This window comes from Myxocyprinus asiaticus, chromosome 11 (genome assembly GCF_019703515.2).
Source record: "Myxocyprinus asiaticus isolate MX2 ecotype Aquarium Trade chromosome 11, UBuf_Myxa_2, whole genome shotgun sequence".
Classification (NCBI taxonomy): domain Eukaryota; kingdom Metazoa; phylum Chordata; class Actinopteri; order Cypriniformes; family Catostomidae; genus Myxocyprinus; species Myxocyprinus asiaticus.
The window spans coordinates 16,390,077-16,407,256 of record NC_059354.1 but is presented as its reverse complement, the minus strand read 5'-3'; the positions used below and the strand labels follow the sequence as shown (position 1 = coordinate 16,407,256).

The following is a 17,180-nucleotide window of genomic DNA, read 5'->3' as shown; positions in this document are numbered from 1 at the left end:
CACTGGTGGAGGAAATAGTGAGAAAATGAGCACCATCTTGAGAGGTCTAATAAAACAATCTGTTTATGTGCAAAAAGTAGACCACACAGACTGATGCCATGCGAGTCTACATGTCAGTTTTCTTCATCCAAAAGACAGACAAAGTGAGAGCCTTGAAACAAGATACATCTGCTAGTATTTCCTCAATCAGTTTTCAAACAAGGACATGGCTGCCATATATACTTAGACTATGAAATATTGTAACGACAAAGAACAGGAATGTTCAACAAGGTTTGAAGGCACAGGGTTACTGCAGATACAACTAGGCCAACAGTTAATTAAGTTCACAGATCTTACATTCTAATCTATGTAGACTGTTCCAAATGTAAAATACAACAAACTTTATAGTATTCCATTAGGTAGGGCTGACCAGCACTTAAAGGTACACCAATTTTATGATTAAACTGTACAACAATTTATTTATTTTTTGTTCCTGTGTAGTAAGTGTTATTTCCTAATTGCTTATGCCTCAAAAGTATAGAAAATGGCTATTATTCCACACAAACTTTGTTTTTCTGACCAGGACAGTGACATTTTAAAATTTACCTATTTCCAATGAGAAAATGGGCGAATTTGTGTCTTTTCATTCACATAAAGTCAGAACAAAACAACATATGAATCCAAATGAACATGTATTTATACTAAAGTAATATTCAAAGCCGTGCTGGTCCATAATGGTAACAAGTACCCGTCTCTTCCCCTGGCTCACTCGGTGCACCTCAAAGAGGATTACAACAGCATCAAGACCTTTCTGGATGCCTTGAAGTATGATGAGTATGGCTGGGAGGTCATAGGAGACTTCAAAATGGTGGCATCCATGATGGGCTTCCAAGGTGGTACCTCCTATCTTTGCCTTTGGGATAGCAGGGACAGCAGGGATCACCAAGGTGCACTACCACCGGTGGGACTGGCCACAGCGGACCGAGTTCTCTGTGGGGAGGAACAATGTCAAGTGGGAGCCACTGGTGGACCCCTGGAAGGTGCTGATGCCACCACTGCACATCAAATTAGGCCTTATGAAATTGTCAGAGCTCTAGATAAGGAATCGGCAGCCTTCAAGTACCTTCAAGACTTCTTCCCTAAACTGTCTGAGGCAAAGGTCAAAGCCGGTGTCTTCGGAGCACAGATGAAGAAGGATTTTGGATTCATATGTTGTTTTTTTCTGACTTTATGTGAACAAAAAGACACAAATTCACCTGTTTTCTCATTGGAAATAGGTACATTTTAAAATATCACTGTCCTGGTCACAAAAGCAAAGGTTGTGGGGAACAATAGTCATTTTCTATACTTTTGAGGCATAAGCAATTAGGAAATAACATTGACTACCCAGGAACAAAAATTGTGTTACATAGTGTTTTGTTTCACTGGCCTCACAGGTTCTTGGACTTAATATTTTACAATTGTAAATTTGGAGTTTACAGTCAACATGAAAGCAGAAAGGCAAATGTTTTAGTTACAGATGCCACTTTAGAGCTATATAAGTATAAAAGCTGTCTTCATCGCATATGAGTGTACATCATTTTAAACACTTCTGTCAAACATTTTTAAGCTGGAAATGTTACTTTGTGCACCTTTAAAGGGATAGTTCACCCAAAAATTTTAATTCTCTCATCATTAACTCATGCTCATGCCATCCCAGATGTGTATGACTTTCTTTCTTCTGCAGAATGTAAATGAAGATTTTTAGAAGAATATTTCAGCTCCGTAGGTCCATTCAGTGCAAGTCAACAGAGTCCAAAACTTTGTTCAGTTCCAAAAATCACATAAAGAAAGCATAGAAGTAATCCAAATACTCCAGTGGTTAAATCTATACAAGTCTGTTTTTACGATTAATCTCCACTTTCACGTTTACATCTGAAGTCACATGTGGTGCCTGTTTAGTTTCACTTTTACATCTAAAAGTGAAAGTGAAAGTGGAGATTTGGAGTAAAAAAGGACTTAAATATTGTTCTGTTTCTCACCCACACCAATTATATTACTTTTGAAGATATGGATTTAAAAACTGGAGTCATATGGATTACATTCCTTATTTCCTTATTTTGGATTTCTGGAGCTTCAGAAGTCTGTTCACCATTCACTTGCATTGTATGGACCTACAGAGCTGAAATATTCTTAAAAAAATCTTCGTTCATGTTTTGCTGAAGAAAGAAAGTCTGGGATGGCATGAGGGTGAGTAAATAATGTGAGAATTTAAATGTTTGGGTGAACTATCCTTTTTTAAGAAACACACATTTAGCTTTCTAGGTAAACAAATTTGATGGAAAGTTGATCAGTGGAAACAAATTAAATCTTTACCACCACATAATAAAGATTTTAATTGGACTTACCATGGATTTCCATTGTTTTTCAATTATGCTAATTACCCAAACCTTAATTCTAAAATCATCTTTTGATTTCTTTAAGAAGTATAAAAAAGACATTATTTGGTGTCTATGAATCATTTTTCCTTTTAAGACGTGCTCAAAGAAGGCTTTTTTCAGGTTTAGGGGTTTGGGGATTTATTTATTTGCCAGCAATTCTACCGCCAAAAGTATGGTTACAGTAGTTAGACGCATACACATACACGCACCGACCCATGCACACATACACTGTCTCACCTGTTTGTTGGGTGATGGTAATGGGCTCACTCTCTCCATTTTCTGTGACTGTGGTGATGGTGATGTTATAATTGATCCCGGGCTCCAGACCACGCAGAGTATAAAAGCCTGTCGTGGGCTCCACAAGTTCAACAAAGATCGGGACACTGTCCCCAGCGGCCAACACGGTGATGCGGTAGGCAGTGACAACGGTAGAGTTAAGAGGACTCCAGGTGAGGCCAATAGTGGATTCAGTGATGTTGATAAAGTGGAGGTCAGTTATTTTGGGTACATCTGGAGGAGAGAAAGTGCCAGAAGCCCAAAACAGACATAGACAAGACAGAGAGCTGGAGTTAAGTCATCTATCGAGAGAATAGATCCTTCATGGTTCATATTGTAAATGATACCGAACCATGAAGACGAGGGTTAGACATTTGTGATATGAGAATAGCATAATCACAAATTCATCTGTATTGTAATTTGTAATGCATGTAATTTTTTATGTAAAAAAACAACAACTAATCAAAAATGTGATATGAAATTGAGCTCTCATGTACTGTTTGTCAACATTGAAAGCGCAGATGAAAATATCTTGTATACTGTATTCATCTTCTGATTAGGAGGCCGTTAATGTTGACAGCAGAAACATGTTGATTATATTGTTGCTTTTTTTATGTTCTTGTTCTCCATATTTAATGTCTCAAACCAAACAAAAATAGACATTAAAGCAAGTACTGCAATTAAAATACACATGCTTTCACAGTTTATGCATAATTATTGACACAGTTATTGACCTTGAGAATTAAGCACAAATAGGCAATTTGTACCAAGGAATTTTTACTATCAGAGACATCAAATACAATGCATCTTTACCCCTCATGTACAGTAGGTTGAGACCAAACTTTAACATGACTTCTGATTTGATCCATTTCTTGTAACCATTAAGAAGCTCCTACACCTACCCGGAGTCACGGTGGTGGAGACAGGGGTGCTCTCCATGTCATCCTTTACGGTAAACACACTGACATTGTACTCCACTCCTGGACTCAGGTTCTCTAAAGTGCACGAGTTCTGTCCTGCCTTAACAAACTCCTCCACCAAGTTCCCATGCTGCCCTTTGGTGGGGATGCAAGTCACTCGGTAGCCAGTGATGTCTGAGGGAACAGAAAAGTATCGGCAATGTATTACCAAGCAGTACATTTTCAGAGTGAATACACAAACTTATTAGGCCTTGTGCCAGATGTCACCCTAACCCATTATGGTCTTCCTCTGAGTGCATGCTTTGGTCACTTACTATACAAAAGTCAGGTTTCCATCCAAGTTGCGAATTTCATTTAGAAAAAATCTGAATATCGCAAAAACAATTAAATAATAAAGCAGCATTTCCAATTCATGTGTTCAAGACAACAAAATTGTCACTTTCGGGAAAACTGGCAAAAAGGAAAAATGTAAATGGAAGTTGTAGCCACTGGGAAAGCCACAATGGCTGTTGTATTAAATGTGGTAAATTACTTTTTAGTTTAGATGGCTTGCTGAGGCAAAATAACATGATGTTTTGATGCACATCAAGGTATTTATTCAGTAAAAACATTTCCATCATGGTGTATGCATGTCTTCTTATGAAAAATAAAATAAATAAATATAAAAAAAATTCTCCAACCAAGCAAGTTTATTTTAAAGCTAATTTTATCTGCATCTTGGTGTTTCCATACAAAACGTTTCCCCACATTTGAATAAAAAATGTAAAATACATGGATGGAAACTTATAAAGCTTTAAACTGTCAGGTAGCAGTCCGCATCAGTGCGGGCTCAGCAAATTGAGATTGCATTGCATTTGCGAGCACCCATCTGAATCATAAAGTGACAAATGGGACACCCATTCCAAGTTCACAAGTTTGCGCCATTTGGGAAGGCCTTTGAGAGTGGACTGCATATGCTGCATATATCAAATTAACCGTATACACATTTACATTCACATTTATGATAAAGAGCACGCTGCTAACCTGGAGTTTTGTCATCGTTCCATTGAACAATCACTTCTCCCGTGTTTGGGTTGGACTCCAAGTTCAGATCAGTAGGTGGAGAAAGAGCTGTAAACAGATTATAAAAGTCATAAAACAGCAGCACACCTCCACCGACAGTGTGAGAAACTTGCCTCTCACACTCCCAAATCTTTATTCAATCAGTTCAATATCAGAAGAACGATAGCACACTTACGAGTGACCACACGTCGTGTGATGGGGTTGCCGTGCTCATGACCATTAACGATGGGCTGGACGCTGTAGCTGTACTCAACTCCAGGGGTTAGACCGGAGATGACAACACTACCAGACTCTGAGATCACATCCCTAGGGGCTTCTCCACCTTGGCTTGGCCTAACAGTCAACTGCAGAGCAGAATTAGTGTATGAGAGAGTCTTATGGAGTGATCATAGATGAAAATGTATGAAAAAGAACGTTGAAAGAAAGAATGTCAAAAGTCAAACAAGTTGTAAGGTGAGAGTTGGACTGTTTCTCAAAAGTATTTTCACATGTCACGTATGGCCCTTTAAAGTTAAGAATGATGGCCTATAGCTGTGCTTCAGTGCCTCTGGTATGTTTGAACAGTACCTTGTATCCAATTCTAGACACAGGGGTCCAGGAAATAATGATGGAAGTGTCTGTGACATCAGTGTTGAAGTGGGGAGCATTTCTAAATGGCTGAACTGAAAGGCAGAAAATGCAATGTTCAAGACAATGAGATGTATTTTGGGAAAATATCTCCAAATACTCTTATTTTAACAATTCCATTGGGTTGAATTGAACAGAAATGGCCCACTTCACCTTTAAATTCCAATTAAAAGTAGGAACTAGAATTATTCAATGATAAGTCAGGGCAGCTGTGACTAAGTTTGAAACTCACTTGTGGCAAAGGTGGCAGAAGAGCCCTTGCTAAGCACGTTGCCTTTTTCTGCATGCAGAGTGGCAGTGTACTTGGTATCAGGCTGCAAGTTGAGGATGGTGTACTGTGAAAGGCGGGCGGGAATACGCAGCTGCTTGGGGTTCAAACCTTCAACAGTCAGGAAGAGCCTGTAACCTGTGATCCGAGCCCTTGGTGGAGACCAAATGACTATAGCACTGTCTTCAGTAATATTTGTAAGGTGGATATTGGTGGGTGAATCAGGCTCTGTAAATAGAAAGATTTACAGACTTAGTACACATCATATGGCCAACAATAATAGAAAGCCAATAACTTCATGACTGTTCATGATTAGGCAGCTATTCTTGCTGATCCTGACTCTATGAATTACTGCAGTTTATACCACAGCACTGTATGCTTGATTCTGATTGGTTGACATATATTCCGTGGTGTTAATTTTCAATAACTAAATGGTTATTAAGTAGTTCCATGTTACAGTTCCACATTACAGATCAAATATCACTATGCCATGTCTTTCCAAATGATTAAGGTTTAGGTTTCAAATAAATAGAACTTCAAAGAGTCATACAGTCTTCCATAGTAATGGAACCAAGAAAAGACACTGGACAAGGATGTTTGGATGAAGCTTTTTAGCTAGTAATGGTGGCTTAGGCAGCTTCTAAGCAGGATGGTGAATCAGTGGTGTAAGAAAGTAGTTCTACACAAAAGAGCATTCTAGCAATCAAAACCTGAAAAATGTCTTGGGGAAAAAAAATGAATAATTAAAATAATACATGTACATTGTGGAATAAGCAGAATAATTGAATCTGGACCATTGAAGCAGCATTACCACTTTGGGGTGTGCATTAATTTTCAACTAGAAAATAAGTTTTTCAAGACAAACTTTAATGATGGCTTGACAAGTCCTGTCTGAAAGTTTAAAATAGTTCTAAAAGTTTGATGGTTATACAAACAATATAGTAAGACAAACCAGCAGCTGGCTAGATAGTCAGAAAGAATGTTGCATAGACAGACAGACAGAGATAGAGAGTGAGCAACTTAAGAGATGAATTATCTCTGAAGAAATGAATTAGGCAGATACCCCCTGCAAATTTGTGTCAATGCGTCACTGTAAGACTTTTAAGGGATTTCTTAAATTTTCGATCATCCTGTGTGAAAAGAGTCAGTCTGAAAAGTCTGATCAGTTAGAAAAGACATAACACACTATTCCAGAACAGTCTGAAGGTCTGTGTAGAGTTTGGTGGATGTAGCTTGAAAGCTCTAGGAGGAGTTAGTTTTGATTTTGGTTTCAACCAAGTTTATAGAATAACAGTAAGTTTCCAACATAATAATAGTCCCCCCATAGGCCTATTTAATTTTTCATGATTTAAAAACAAAGCTGTGAGAGATAGACATTGTGTTCAATAGGTTATACTGTTTAATATCTTTGTGTCAGTTGTTCAGCTGACGAAACATTAAAACTAATCCAGTTGACAAAAAACTCCAGAAAGCACAGGTTGTGATAAATGGATGCAATCTAGAACATTTCGATAATATAACCCATTGCACATTCTTCACATCTATCCCTCGCAGCTTCATTTTCAATCACAAAAATGTGCATATGGCGTCTACCTAGACAAAGGTCTATTCAACAGTCCGTCATCAATTATTCCATACGTATCTTTGCAAATCATCTTTGATTATTTACTCTCTTCTCCACTCACTTGTAGCTTGTTTTCCAACCAGGGGCTCGCTCTCCTCCCCTGATCTGAGAGCAAAGATGAAGAAACGGTAAAGGGTTCCAGGTTGGAGGTGTGTGATCTCAGCATAGGCGTTGCGTGTTACAGGAAGCTGGATTTCTCTCACCGTCAGCCCATCTGAACCCGCCACAGACACATGGTATCCAGACACATCTGTGGATGGACTGGTCCAAGTGATGGTGATCTTAGAATCAGACACCTCGAAGAACTGCAGATCAGTTGGGGAGGGGACTTCCTCTGTGGGTGGAAAATCGTATGTCACCAAACTCTTTCTAGTTTTAATTAGTCTACAATGGATAAAAGTTGGTTAGGCTGGCCTGATTTGATGATTTTAGAGAAATTTTGGGCACTTTTCAGGCTGGGAGACTAGCTGACCAAACAGCTAAACATCAGACTGGCCAGGCTGGAAGACAAACAAGATTAGCTTGAACCAGCTAAGACTCCCAAGCTACCTTAGGTTAGTGCAAGATGTTTCTTTTTGTTCTTTTGCAGGGTATTAGGATTCATCCCATCACTTTAAGGAAAAAGCATGTCATTCTCAACTATACGCAATTCTGACCTTCCTCTACCTTCTGAGTCATCAAAAGAGATTTCAGATTACACTGAGCTACAGTATATCCAAACAAAGGTTTAACATATCATAGCTCATTTAGACCAGGGTATCTGCAGGTTCGAAGGAATACATTAAGACTTTTTAAGACTTTTTAAGGCCAAATAAAATAACAACTTAAGACCACTTTCACAATCAAAAAACACATTCAATAATTAATTAGCAGGTAAATACAAAACCACTGAGGCTACTTGGATGTCTATGGACATGTTTTTATATTTTATTGTGCATTTATGTGTTTTCTTTTTTAAAATAATATAACACAACATTAAAACTCTAAATGAATTAATTATGAATGCATGTAGCCTAATGTAGCCTTTATTGTGACCCTTCTCTTCTCTTGTTTTCCAGCAAGACGTGACGCAATAAACCTTATTCACAGTAGCACCATGTCTGATTTTTAATGGAAATGGAAACGAGATTGTGAGGGATAAACTTACAGTCTCTTCAATGGCATGCACGGTATAAATCTGTAAAAAGCTCCAAGATCACATCTAATTTTCCACAACTCATGTTGTCTGGAGTTTTTTGTCTACGGAGTCTTCTTGAAAAGATACTTTTTCAATGTTTGTCTGCGAAAAGATCCAAAAACACTTTAAACTGCAGTACATCTCATCGAAGAGACTGTACTCTATCCCTCAAAGCCTCATTGTCATTCTCGTAAAAAATCCTATATGGCGCTGCTGTGAATAAGGTCTAGCATGTGCTGAATAACATTTATATTTCTTTTCTTGGCAGATACCTTTAACAAATACTTTAACAGGTAGTTAAAGGGCAGTTCATTTAAATATGAAATTTCTGTCATCACTGCTCACCCTTGAGTCTGTATGAATTTTTCTCTGCCGTGGAACAAAAAAGGAAATGCTAAACAATTTATTCTCAGTCACCATTAACAGTCACTGCATCTTTTTTCATTCAATGTAAGTGAATGGTGACTGAAACTCCCTAATATCTCCTTTTGATATCCACTGAAATAAGAAAGTCATACAGGTCTGCAACAGCATGAAGGTAAATGACAATTTTCATTTTTGTGGTAAATATCTCAAATAAAAGACAAAACTCTCAGTTACCTTAAAAATGGCCTTTTAAAGTTGACAAGATGTATTGAAAATGTTAACAGATTAAATGAAAGAGAACTGTGCTGAATAATTAGTTTTGATGTATATTGAAAACAGATTAGATACTAAATACTACATATAGATAATATATTTTCATATTATGTATTTTATTATATTATAATATTTATATAATTATATTATTATAGTTTTGTACATTATAAAAAAAACAAATAATTGACTGATTCAGATGGCAGAGAAAATACCTGTAAATGTCAGATGGAGCTCTAGAGAGATGGAGATGAGAGATGTAACAGGTGTAACTCTGCAGCTGAGTAGTTCTGTTAGCTTTACAATTCTTGTCAAAAGTGATGTCAAATAAGGAGGCGTCACGATTTGAAAGGCATCAAAAGATGCTCCAACCTCGCGTGCTTGCAAATTGCAACATTGACAGCTTTGTCGATTATAAACAGGAGCGATAGTGTTAGCGCATTGCTCGCTTACAGAGATGCAGAACAGCGGCATTTGCATTTCAGATGAACAGGTTTGTGAAGATTTATACATGTGTAACATTGTAAATTCAGTAAAAATGCCCTTGCTTGCACTTCCCTGCGTGACTCAAGCATCAGCTACTAAATGATGGCTGCACGAGAGACAGACAGAGAGAGAGAGAGAGAGAGAGAGAGATGGGGGGGGGGGGGGGGGGTTGACTTGCGCAGATTCTGCTGTTTTAAGCGTATCCTTTATTCACGCCCCAAAATTTAAGCCCTCAGCAAACAAAATGTAAGACTTCTTGTAATTTATTTAAGATATTTAAGACTTTTTTTGGCCTTAAGTTTTATTTAAAATTAAAAAAAATAAATGTTATTTATTTTAAAAAGTAAATGTAAGACTTTTTAAGACTTTTAAGGACCCGCAGGTACCCTGTAGACATGGCAGTCTGTGTTTACCATTCGGTAAAACTTCTAATCTGAGTAGAGGAATCCAGACACCCTACCAGCAGACCAGACAGCATAACAGGGATAAGAATAATAGACTTTCAGATAGATTGTTTATTTTAGACCAGTAAAAATATATCAGCAGACATCAAAAACTTTATTATAAGCTTGTCATAATAGGAGCTGAAGTGCTTGTTGAAGCGTTTTTGTAGCATTTGCACCACTGATATGACAAAGCACAGAAAAATCAGAATAAAGGTCAACGTGGGTTAACATCTCCTTATGCTAAACATCTCCTTATCATGAGTTGCAATGTTTGCTGATTTGCTAGATCGGAATGAAACAGACAGACCTCTGATGTTCTTTCCCTGCCATTCCCCATAAAATCAAAATCCACACACTCTCGACATATTACCCTATTAGGATTCACAGGCATTTGGACTTCTATAAGCTGACTCAACTCAAATGTGATCTTATCTTTGGGCTGCCAGACAAAACACATATATCTACTCAAAAGAAAACAACAAAAGTCATTTATGGCTTGATGACATCATCCCATGTTTCCACTGCAGCACAGGGATCACATTTCAGATAGTTAGTTCAATTAAGCTATTATATTCAGAAGTGTCCCAACACAATGATAGAGGTAAAGCAGTGATCACATTTTGTTATTAACAAAAAGTATACATTGTATATGGGTGAGTCTCACGAAACCTGTCAAGAACATTTTCAGGTTATATTTCACTGCAAAATTAAAAGAAATAAATTAGAATACATTTTTTTTTCTAAAATAAAATAAAGCCTAATTTTAAGACCATTACGATCTTTCGCATTTTGACATTACTTTCATGACAATTAAATACATACTACTGTAATGTCTACAAAAACAAATCTCATTACTATAATGCAAAAAATAAAAAAATACATCTTATTTAAATTGTAAAGTTTACACATTATTTACTCCCTTTAATTTATGTTGGTTTAAATAAATAATAAAAAAAATTAAAAAATAAAAACATTGCTTTATTGTGCTTTATAAAGGTCCTAAAAATGGGCTTAATTTTCTTTAAGCAAAATATAATTTATTTTTTTAAAACCCATATAGTGATTGTGTACTGTACCTGTCAGTGGCTCCCCAGCAGTTGTAACCTGAACAAATACAGGCTCACTCTCCAGACTCTCTTCTACTGAGTAGATACTGATGTTGTAGAGCAGACCAGGGTGAAGGTCACCCAGGGTCACTGAGGTGGCAGTGTTAGGCAGGTTCAGCTCAGTGCTGCCAGAGCTACCTTCTTCAGATGGTGTGTAAACCACACGGTAGCCTAAACAAACAAAATATATACAGTATTTGTCAGTATTTGTCTTCAGGTGACAATGTTTTGTGTTTTTAGAGACAACTCATGTTTACCCGTGATGGGAGTCAGAGGTTTAGACCAGCTGATCACAATGGCGGTCTCCCCCACATCCTCCACTTTATGGTCAGAAGGGGCATCAGGAGCTAATGAAACAGACCAAATATAAGCCAAGATCACATCAGAAGATGAAATATGATACAGTCAAATACTGTATGTAAGAGCATTTGTCAGTGGACGATGCTGTGAAAGAGTGTTAAGACAACATGAAATCAAAAGGGACCCTTTTTACTTTCTCAATAAACAGTATGTACCTGGTCTTATTGTGCATGATCATTGCATGTCGTTATATATATATATACACTCACTGGCCACTTTATTAGGTACACCTGTACATCTACTCATTCATGCGATTATCTAATCAGCTAATCATGTGGTAGCAGTGCAATGCATAAAATCATGCAGATGCGGGTCAGGAGCTTCAATTAATGTTCATATTTACCATCAGAATGGGGGAAAAAATTTGATCTCAGTGATTTTGACCGTGGCAAATTGTTGGTGCCAGATGGGCTGATTTGAGTTTTTCTGTAACTTCTGATTTTCACGCACAACAGTCTCTAGAGTATATAGAGGATGGTGCAAAAAACAAAAACATCCAGCGAGCAGCAGTTCTGTGAGCGAAAATGGCTTGTTAATGACCGAGGTCAGAGGAGAATGGCCAGACTAGTCCAAGCTGACAGGAAGGTGACCACACGTTACAACGGTGCTATGCAGAAAAGCATTTCTGAACAAACAACACTTCGAACAATGAGGCGGATTGGCTACAGCAGCAGAAGACCATGTCGGGTTCCACTTCTATCAGCCAAGAACAGAAAACTGAGGCTGCAATGGGCCTGCCATCTGTGTACCTCAGCAGAAATCCAGATTTGTCAGACCAGGCGATGTTTTTGCTATCGTCTACCATCCAGTTGTGGTGAGCCTGTGCTCACTGCAGCCTCGGTTTCCTGTTCTTAGCTGACAGTAGTGGTACCCGGAGGGGTCTTCTGCTGCTGTAGCCCATCCGCCTCAATGTTTGATGTGTTGTATGTTCAGAAATGCTTTTGGTTATTTGAGTTACTAGGGGTGTAAATCGGACGTTTCATCACGATACGATCTTATATCGATTCTCTTGGCCTGCGATCCATATTTGCCGATACTTCAAAGTCTGCCACGATACGATTTCGATTTGATTCGATTCAGGGCCCTGCGATCGATATTCCGATATTATGTGCCTATTTTACACAATCAATTAAAACAATTTTGCCCTCAAATGCAACCAAAATATAATTTGAATATTTTATTAAGCTCTCTGAAAAGTGCAAATTTGGTATCCACATTGGGACATCCACAACAAAATAAGGTACTTCAGATGTTGAAAAAAATTATACAGATAATAATATTTAAAAACAAAGGTCACACACAAGTGATCATCAATCGTTTGATTACAGCTTATTTTTCAGTTTAATCCAATTCAAAGTACTTACATACCTATAGACACTATCCGTGCATTATCCATACAACTTCCACAGTTGTAATGAAAAATTCTGTTACAGTTAACTGGGATAGATGTTAGTAAGGGTGTTGATGTGTAAAATATTATAACTGATGCTGGAGCACTCTGACCCCAGCCTAGCTGGGATATGTGAAAAAAAAGAATTTCACTGTATATGTGCAAATGTATAATATGTGATAAATAAATAAAAATTAATTAAATTAATTGGAGCTGAGCAGGTGATTTCTCTTTCCATCATTAGTGCTGTTCAGACTGTCGGCATTGTCAAGATGTTTCACATGATGGTTGAACTGCTCCATGGTACTTTTAAATAGCAAATTCTCATGTAAAATTCAAAAGTCGCACGCGCAACGATATCAATGGAAGCCCGAATTAATCGCGCATGTGAGCCGCTCTGCGTTTGTCATGAGAGTTCACATTTTAAGGAAAGCCCTGTTGACGTGCTCGCACTGATCCTGTCACTGGAGCTCAGGTTTCGTGGGAAGCCTGGTTGACACGCGCGCACGGATAGCAGAGCGCAATTTGGCTTCACAGATCCTGCACATCCGTGCCCCACATGAAAAGTGTATTTAGCGCTCATAAAGTGAAATTAATGTAATACGGTTGCTTCATTGCCTCACGGAAATGCGTACGGGCATGGCTGACATGAGAGTATTAAAATAAAGGTACATCTTAAAAAAAATCTATATCGATATTTACGTGTTGTATCGATAACATTGGATCGTTGGTTATTGGATCGATGCATCGATCCAGATCGATGAATCGTTACACCCCTATGCGTTCCTGTCACCTTCCTGTCAGCTTGGACCATTCTCCTCTGACCTCTGTCATTAACAAGCCGCTCGCTGGATGTTTTTTGTTTTTCCGCACCATTCTCTATACACTCTAGAGACTGTTGCACAAAAAAATCCCAGGATATCAGCAGTTACAGAAATACTCAAACCAGCCCATCTCGCACCAACAATCATACCACAGTCAAAATCCCTGAGACCACATTTTTCCCCATTCTGATGCTTGATGTGAACATTAACTGAAGCCCCTGACCCATATCTGCATGATTTTATGAATTACACTGCTGCCACACGATAGGCTGATTAGATAATCACATGAATAAGTAGCTGTACAGGTGTACCTAATAAAGTGGTCGGTGAGTATATATATTTTCTTTTTATTTAGATGTAAATCGTGACCTGGACATGTTTCTGCGTATAACCTATATAGTGTAGATTGTGTACTGTACCTGTCAGTGGCTCCCCAGCAGTTGTAACCTGAACAAATACAGGCTCACTCTCCAGACTCTCTTCTACCGAGTAGATACTGATGTTGTAGAGCAGACCAGGGCGAAGGTCACCCAGGGTCACTGAGGTGGCAGTGTTAGGCAGGTTCAGCTCAGTGCTGCCAGAACTACCTTCTTCAGATGGTGTGTAAACCACACGGTAGCCTAAACAAACATAAAGTTTTGCATTTAACTACTGTTCCCAGAAGGAGGGAAACGAGGTACAACACACCGAGTTTGGGAAATCGCACTCTTGCATACTCTTACTGAAGATACCTCTATTTACGCCTGAAAGGCAATTGACACAAGGCGATGCTGGGTAGCCACGCACACCCAGCAAAGACCTCCACAAACAGTGCCCAGAGAAGTGAGCGTAAACTCACAACCCATAGGACAGTGAAACTGAAGGGACGCCTTGCTGTGAAATGCGTAAATGTTATTGCACTGGGTAGACATGCGTTTGGGCTTAGCCACAATCACAGCTGACCAGGACGAGCGTGAGGTGTTCGTTCAGCGAGGCAAAGAGCTGAAGAACAATGGGGATGATGCAGGTGGTGGTATGTGTATACCAGCTGGGTGTGCGGACTACCCGGTGTCGCCTTGCATCATTGGCCTTTCTGGCGTGAATAGAGGTGTCTTCATTGAAGGGTACGCGAGAGCGCGATTTCCCATACTCAATGTGATGTACCAAGTGAACCGACTGAATTGGAACAAGATATATACAGTACTTGTCAGTTTTTGTCTTCAGATGACAATGTTTTGTGTTTCTAGAGACAACCCTTGTTTACCCGTGATGGGAGTCAGAGGTTTAGACCAGCTGATCACAATGGCGGTCTCCCCCACATCCTCCACTTTATGGTCAGAAGGGGCATCAGGAGCTTATGAAACAGACCAAATATAAGCCAACAAGATCACATCAGAAGATGAAATGTGATACTGTCAATACTGAATGTTAAAGCATTTGTCAGTGGAAGATGCTGTGAAAGAGTGTTAAGACAACATGAAATCAAAATGGACCCCTTTTACTCTCAATATATATACTAGGGCTGCAACTAACAATTATTTTGGTAATCGACTAATCTAGCGATTTTTAGAATGATTATTCGACTATTCGGGCGATTATTGCAACGATTAATCATTAGCTCTTAACTGATTATTCAGCTTGTGCCCAACTTAAAAGGTTGTATTAAACATGCTTGCTAACAATAAAGCGGACAAAATCATCTTTTAAAAATACCTCTAAATGACATTCACTGAATTAAAGAAAAAAAAAAACTTTTTATTAAGTTTAATTCAGTAAACAAATTCACTGCAAAAATCTTATTGTTATCAAGTGTTTTTGCCTTGTTTTCCATTTAAATTGTCTAAAAATAAATTTACTTGAGACGAACATATAAGATATTTAGACTTGCTTTAAGAGAATAGATCTTAAATATAAGTGTATTTTGTATATAAGTGTATTTTTTCACTTGGTTATACTTCTGCGAGTGCAGTAAAGAAAATATACTTATATTCAAGATCTATTCTCTAAAAACAAGTCTAAATATCTTATATGCTGCTTCTCAGATGAATGCATCTTTTTATAAAGGATTTTTAGATATTTTAAAATATTTGTATTTTTAATATTATATCCAACATTCTCAGATAACAATTTTTTTCTTCTGCAGTATAGCTGTTTAAGTAAATGTATGTTGTTTTAAAAAGAGTTTTAGATATTTATATTGGAAAACAAGCCAAAACAAATCAAAAACATATTTTGTTGCAGTGTATAATGGGGCGAAGACTACCTCTCTCACCTTTTTGTTCACTTCAATCCATCTTTAACTAAAAAAAAAATGAACTCTCTCTTATTAATAAAGCTGCGTATTGCCAATTTTCTGCATGATAAAAATGCACAGTGACATATATTATGATTCAATAAGTCGCGAGCCATCACGTTATAATCTTGCTGCATTAAGCATGCGCACTCGAAGGATGAGCATCCCAGCTCCAGAGTGTGCCTCAGCCAGGTGCAGTTTCAATCTCTCCCCCTTAGATCGGGACACTTCGCACAACTCATAGAAGAGGTGCTGACTGCACAGAGAAATGCCAGTTTTGGAGTTTGTAGTTATTTACAAGACCTGCTTCCTTATTATTTGAACTTTAATAAAGCTATAACACATTAAATACAACTGCATTAAAGATGTAACGCCGGGGTGTTTCCTTTAAAGACGCTCCACACGCAAGTTTTGCTTCAGCGGAGCGGCAGCTCCAGCTCCGCTTATTCCACAACGAGAGTGCTTCTGTATTTACTTATTTTGTATTTTTGTATAATTCCCTCATACTTTGCGATATACATCACCTGAAGCTGTGAAAGTTTAGAGTGCATCTGGACTGTGAGTTGTGTTTTCTTCCACTCCTCAGTCAGGTGCGAGCTGAAGTGCTGCTCTCGCGTACCATCATTAGTGGCATATGATATCATGTTACGTTAAATGACATCAAACGACTATTCGACAACGAAAGTTTTTGTCGACAATTGTTTAATTTCGACGTTGTCAATAATGTTGACTAATAGTTTCAGCTCTAATATGCACCTGGTCTTATTGTGCACGATCATTGCATGTTATTCCAAAGACATAATATGTTTACATAATCTTTCATCACAATATAATATCTTTCTACACCTCTGAAACAACTTTTGCTTTTATGCTGACACAACCAAGGCTGTGTGGGCAGGGAAATATAATATTATACAATAATATATAAATATTATTTATTTATTTATTTTTATGTAAATCGTGACCTGGACATGTCTTAGCATATAATCCATACAGAGATTGTGTACTGTACCTGTCAGTGGCTCCCCAGCAGTTGTGACCTGAACAAATACAGGCTCACTCTCCAGACTCTCTTCCACTGAGTAGATACTGATGTTATAAAGCAGACCTGGTTGAAGGTCACCCAGGGTCACTGAGGTGGCAGTGTTGGGCAGGTTCACCTCATTGCTGCCAGAACTACCTTCTTCAGATGGTATGTAAACCACACGGTAGCCTAAACAAAGAAGATACAAACTTGTCAGCATTTGTCTTCATTGTATAAATTCTGTATAGGAGACAGTGACAATTGTAATGTTTTGTGTTTCTCA

General features: G+C 38.1%; 1 protein-coding gene across 2 annotated transcripts in view; it reads right to left on the bottom strand.

The window, feature by feature from the left end:
• LOC127448301 (fibronectin-like) overlaps positions 1-17,180 on the bottom strand; it is a 58,191-nt gene that overhangs the window by 17,843 nt on the left and 23,168 nt on the right. For both annotated transcript variants that reach the window (XM_051710727.1, XM_051710728.1), the window contains 12 exons: positions 16,886-17,086; positions 14,845-14,934; positions 14,021-14,221; positions 11,285-11,374; positions 10,998-11,198; positions 7,238-7,510; positions 5,517-5,780; positions 5,225-5,319; positions 4,833-5,001; positions 4,619-4,705; positions 3,578-3,769; positions 2,637-2,909 (listed from right to left, as the gene is read on the bottom strand). In XM_051710727.1, the coding sequence (XP_051566687.1) occupies positions 2,637-2,909; positions 3,578-3,769; positions 4,619-4,705; positions 4,833-5,001; positions 5,225-5,319; positions 5,517-5,780; positions 7,238-7,510; positions 10,998-11,198; positions 11,285-11,374; positions 14,021-14,221; positions 14,845-14,934; positions 16,886-17,086 (2,136 nt within the window). The remainder of the gene's footprint in view (positions 1-2,636; positions 2,910-3,577; positions 3,770-4,618; positions 4,706-4,832; positions 5,002-5,224; positions 5,320-5,516; positions 5,781-7,237; positions 7,511-10,997; positions 11,199-11,284; positions 11,375-14,020; positions 14,222-14,844; positions 14,935-16,885; positions 17,087-17,180) is intronic.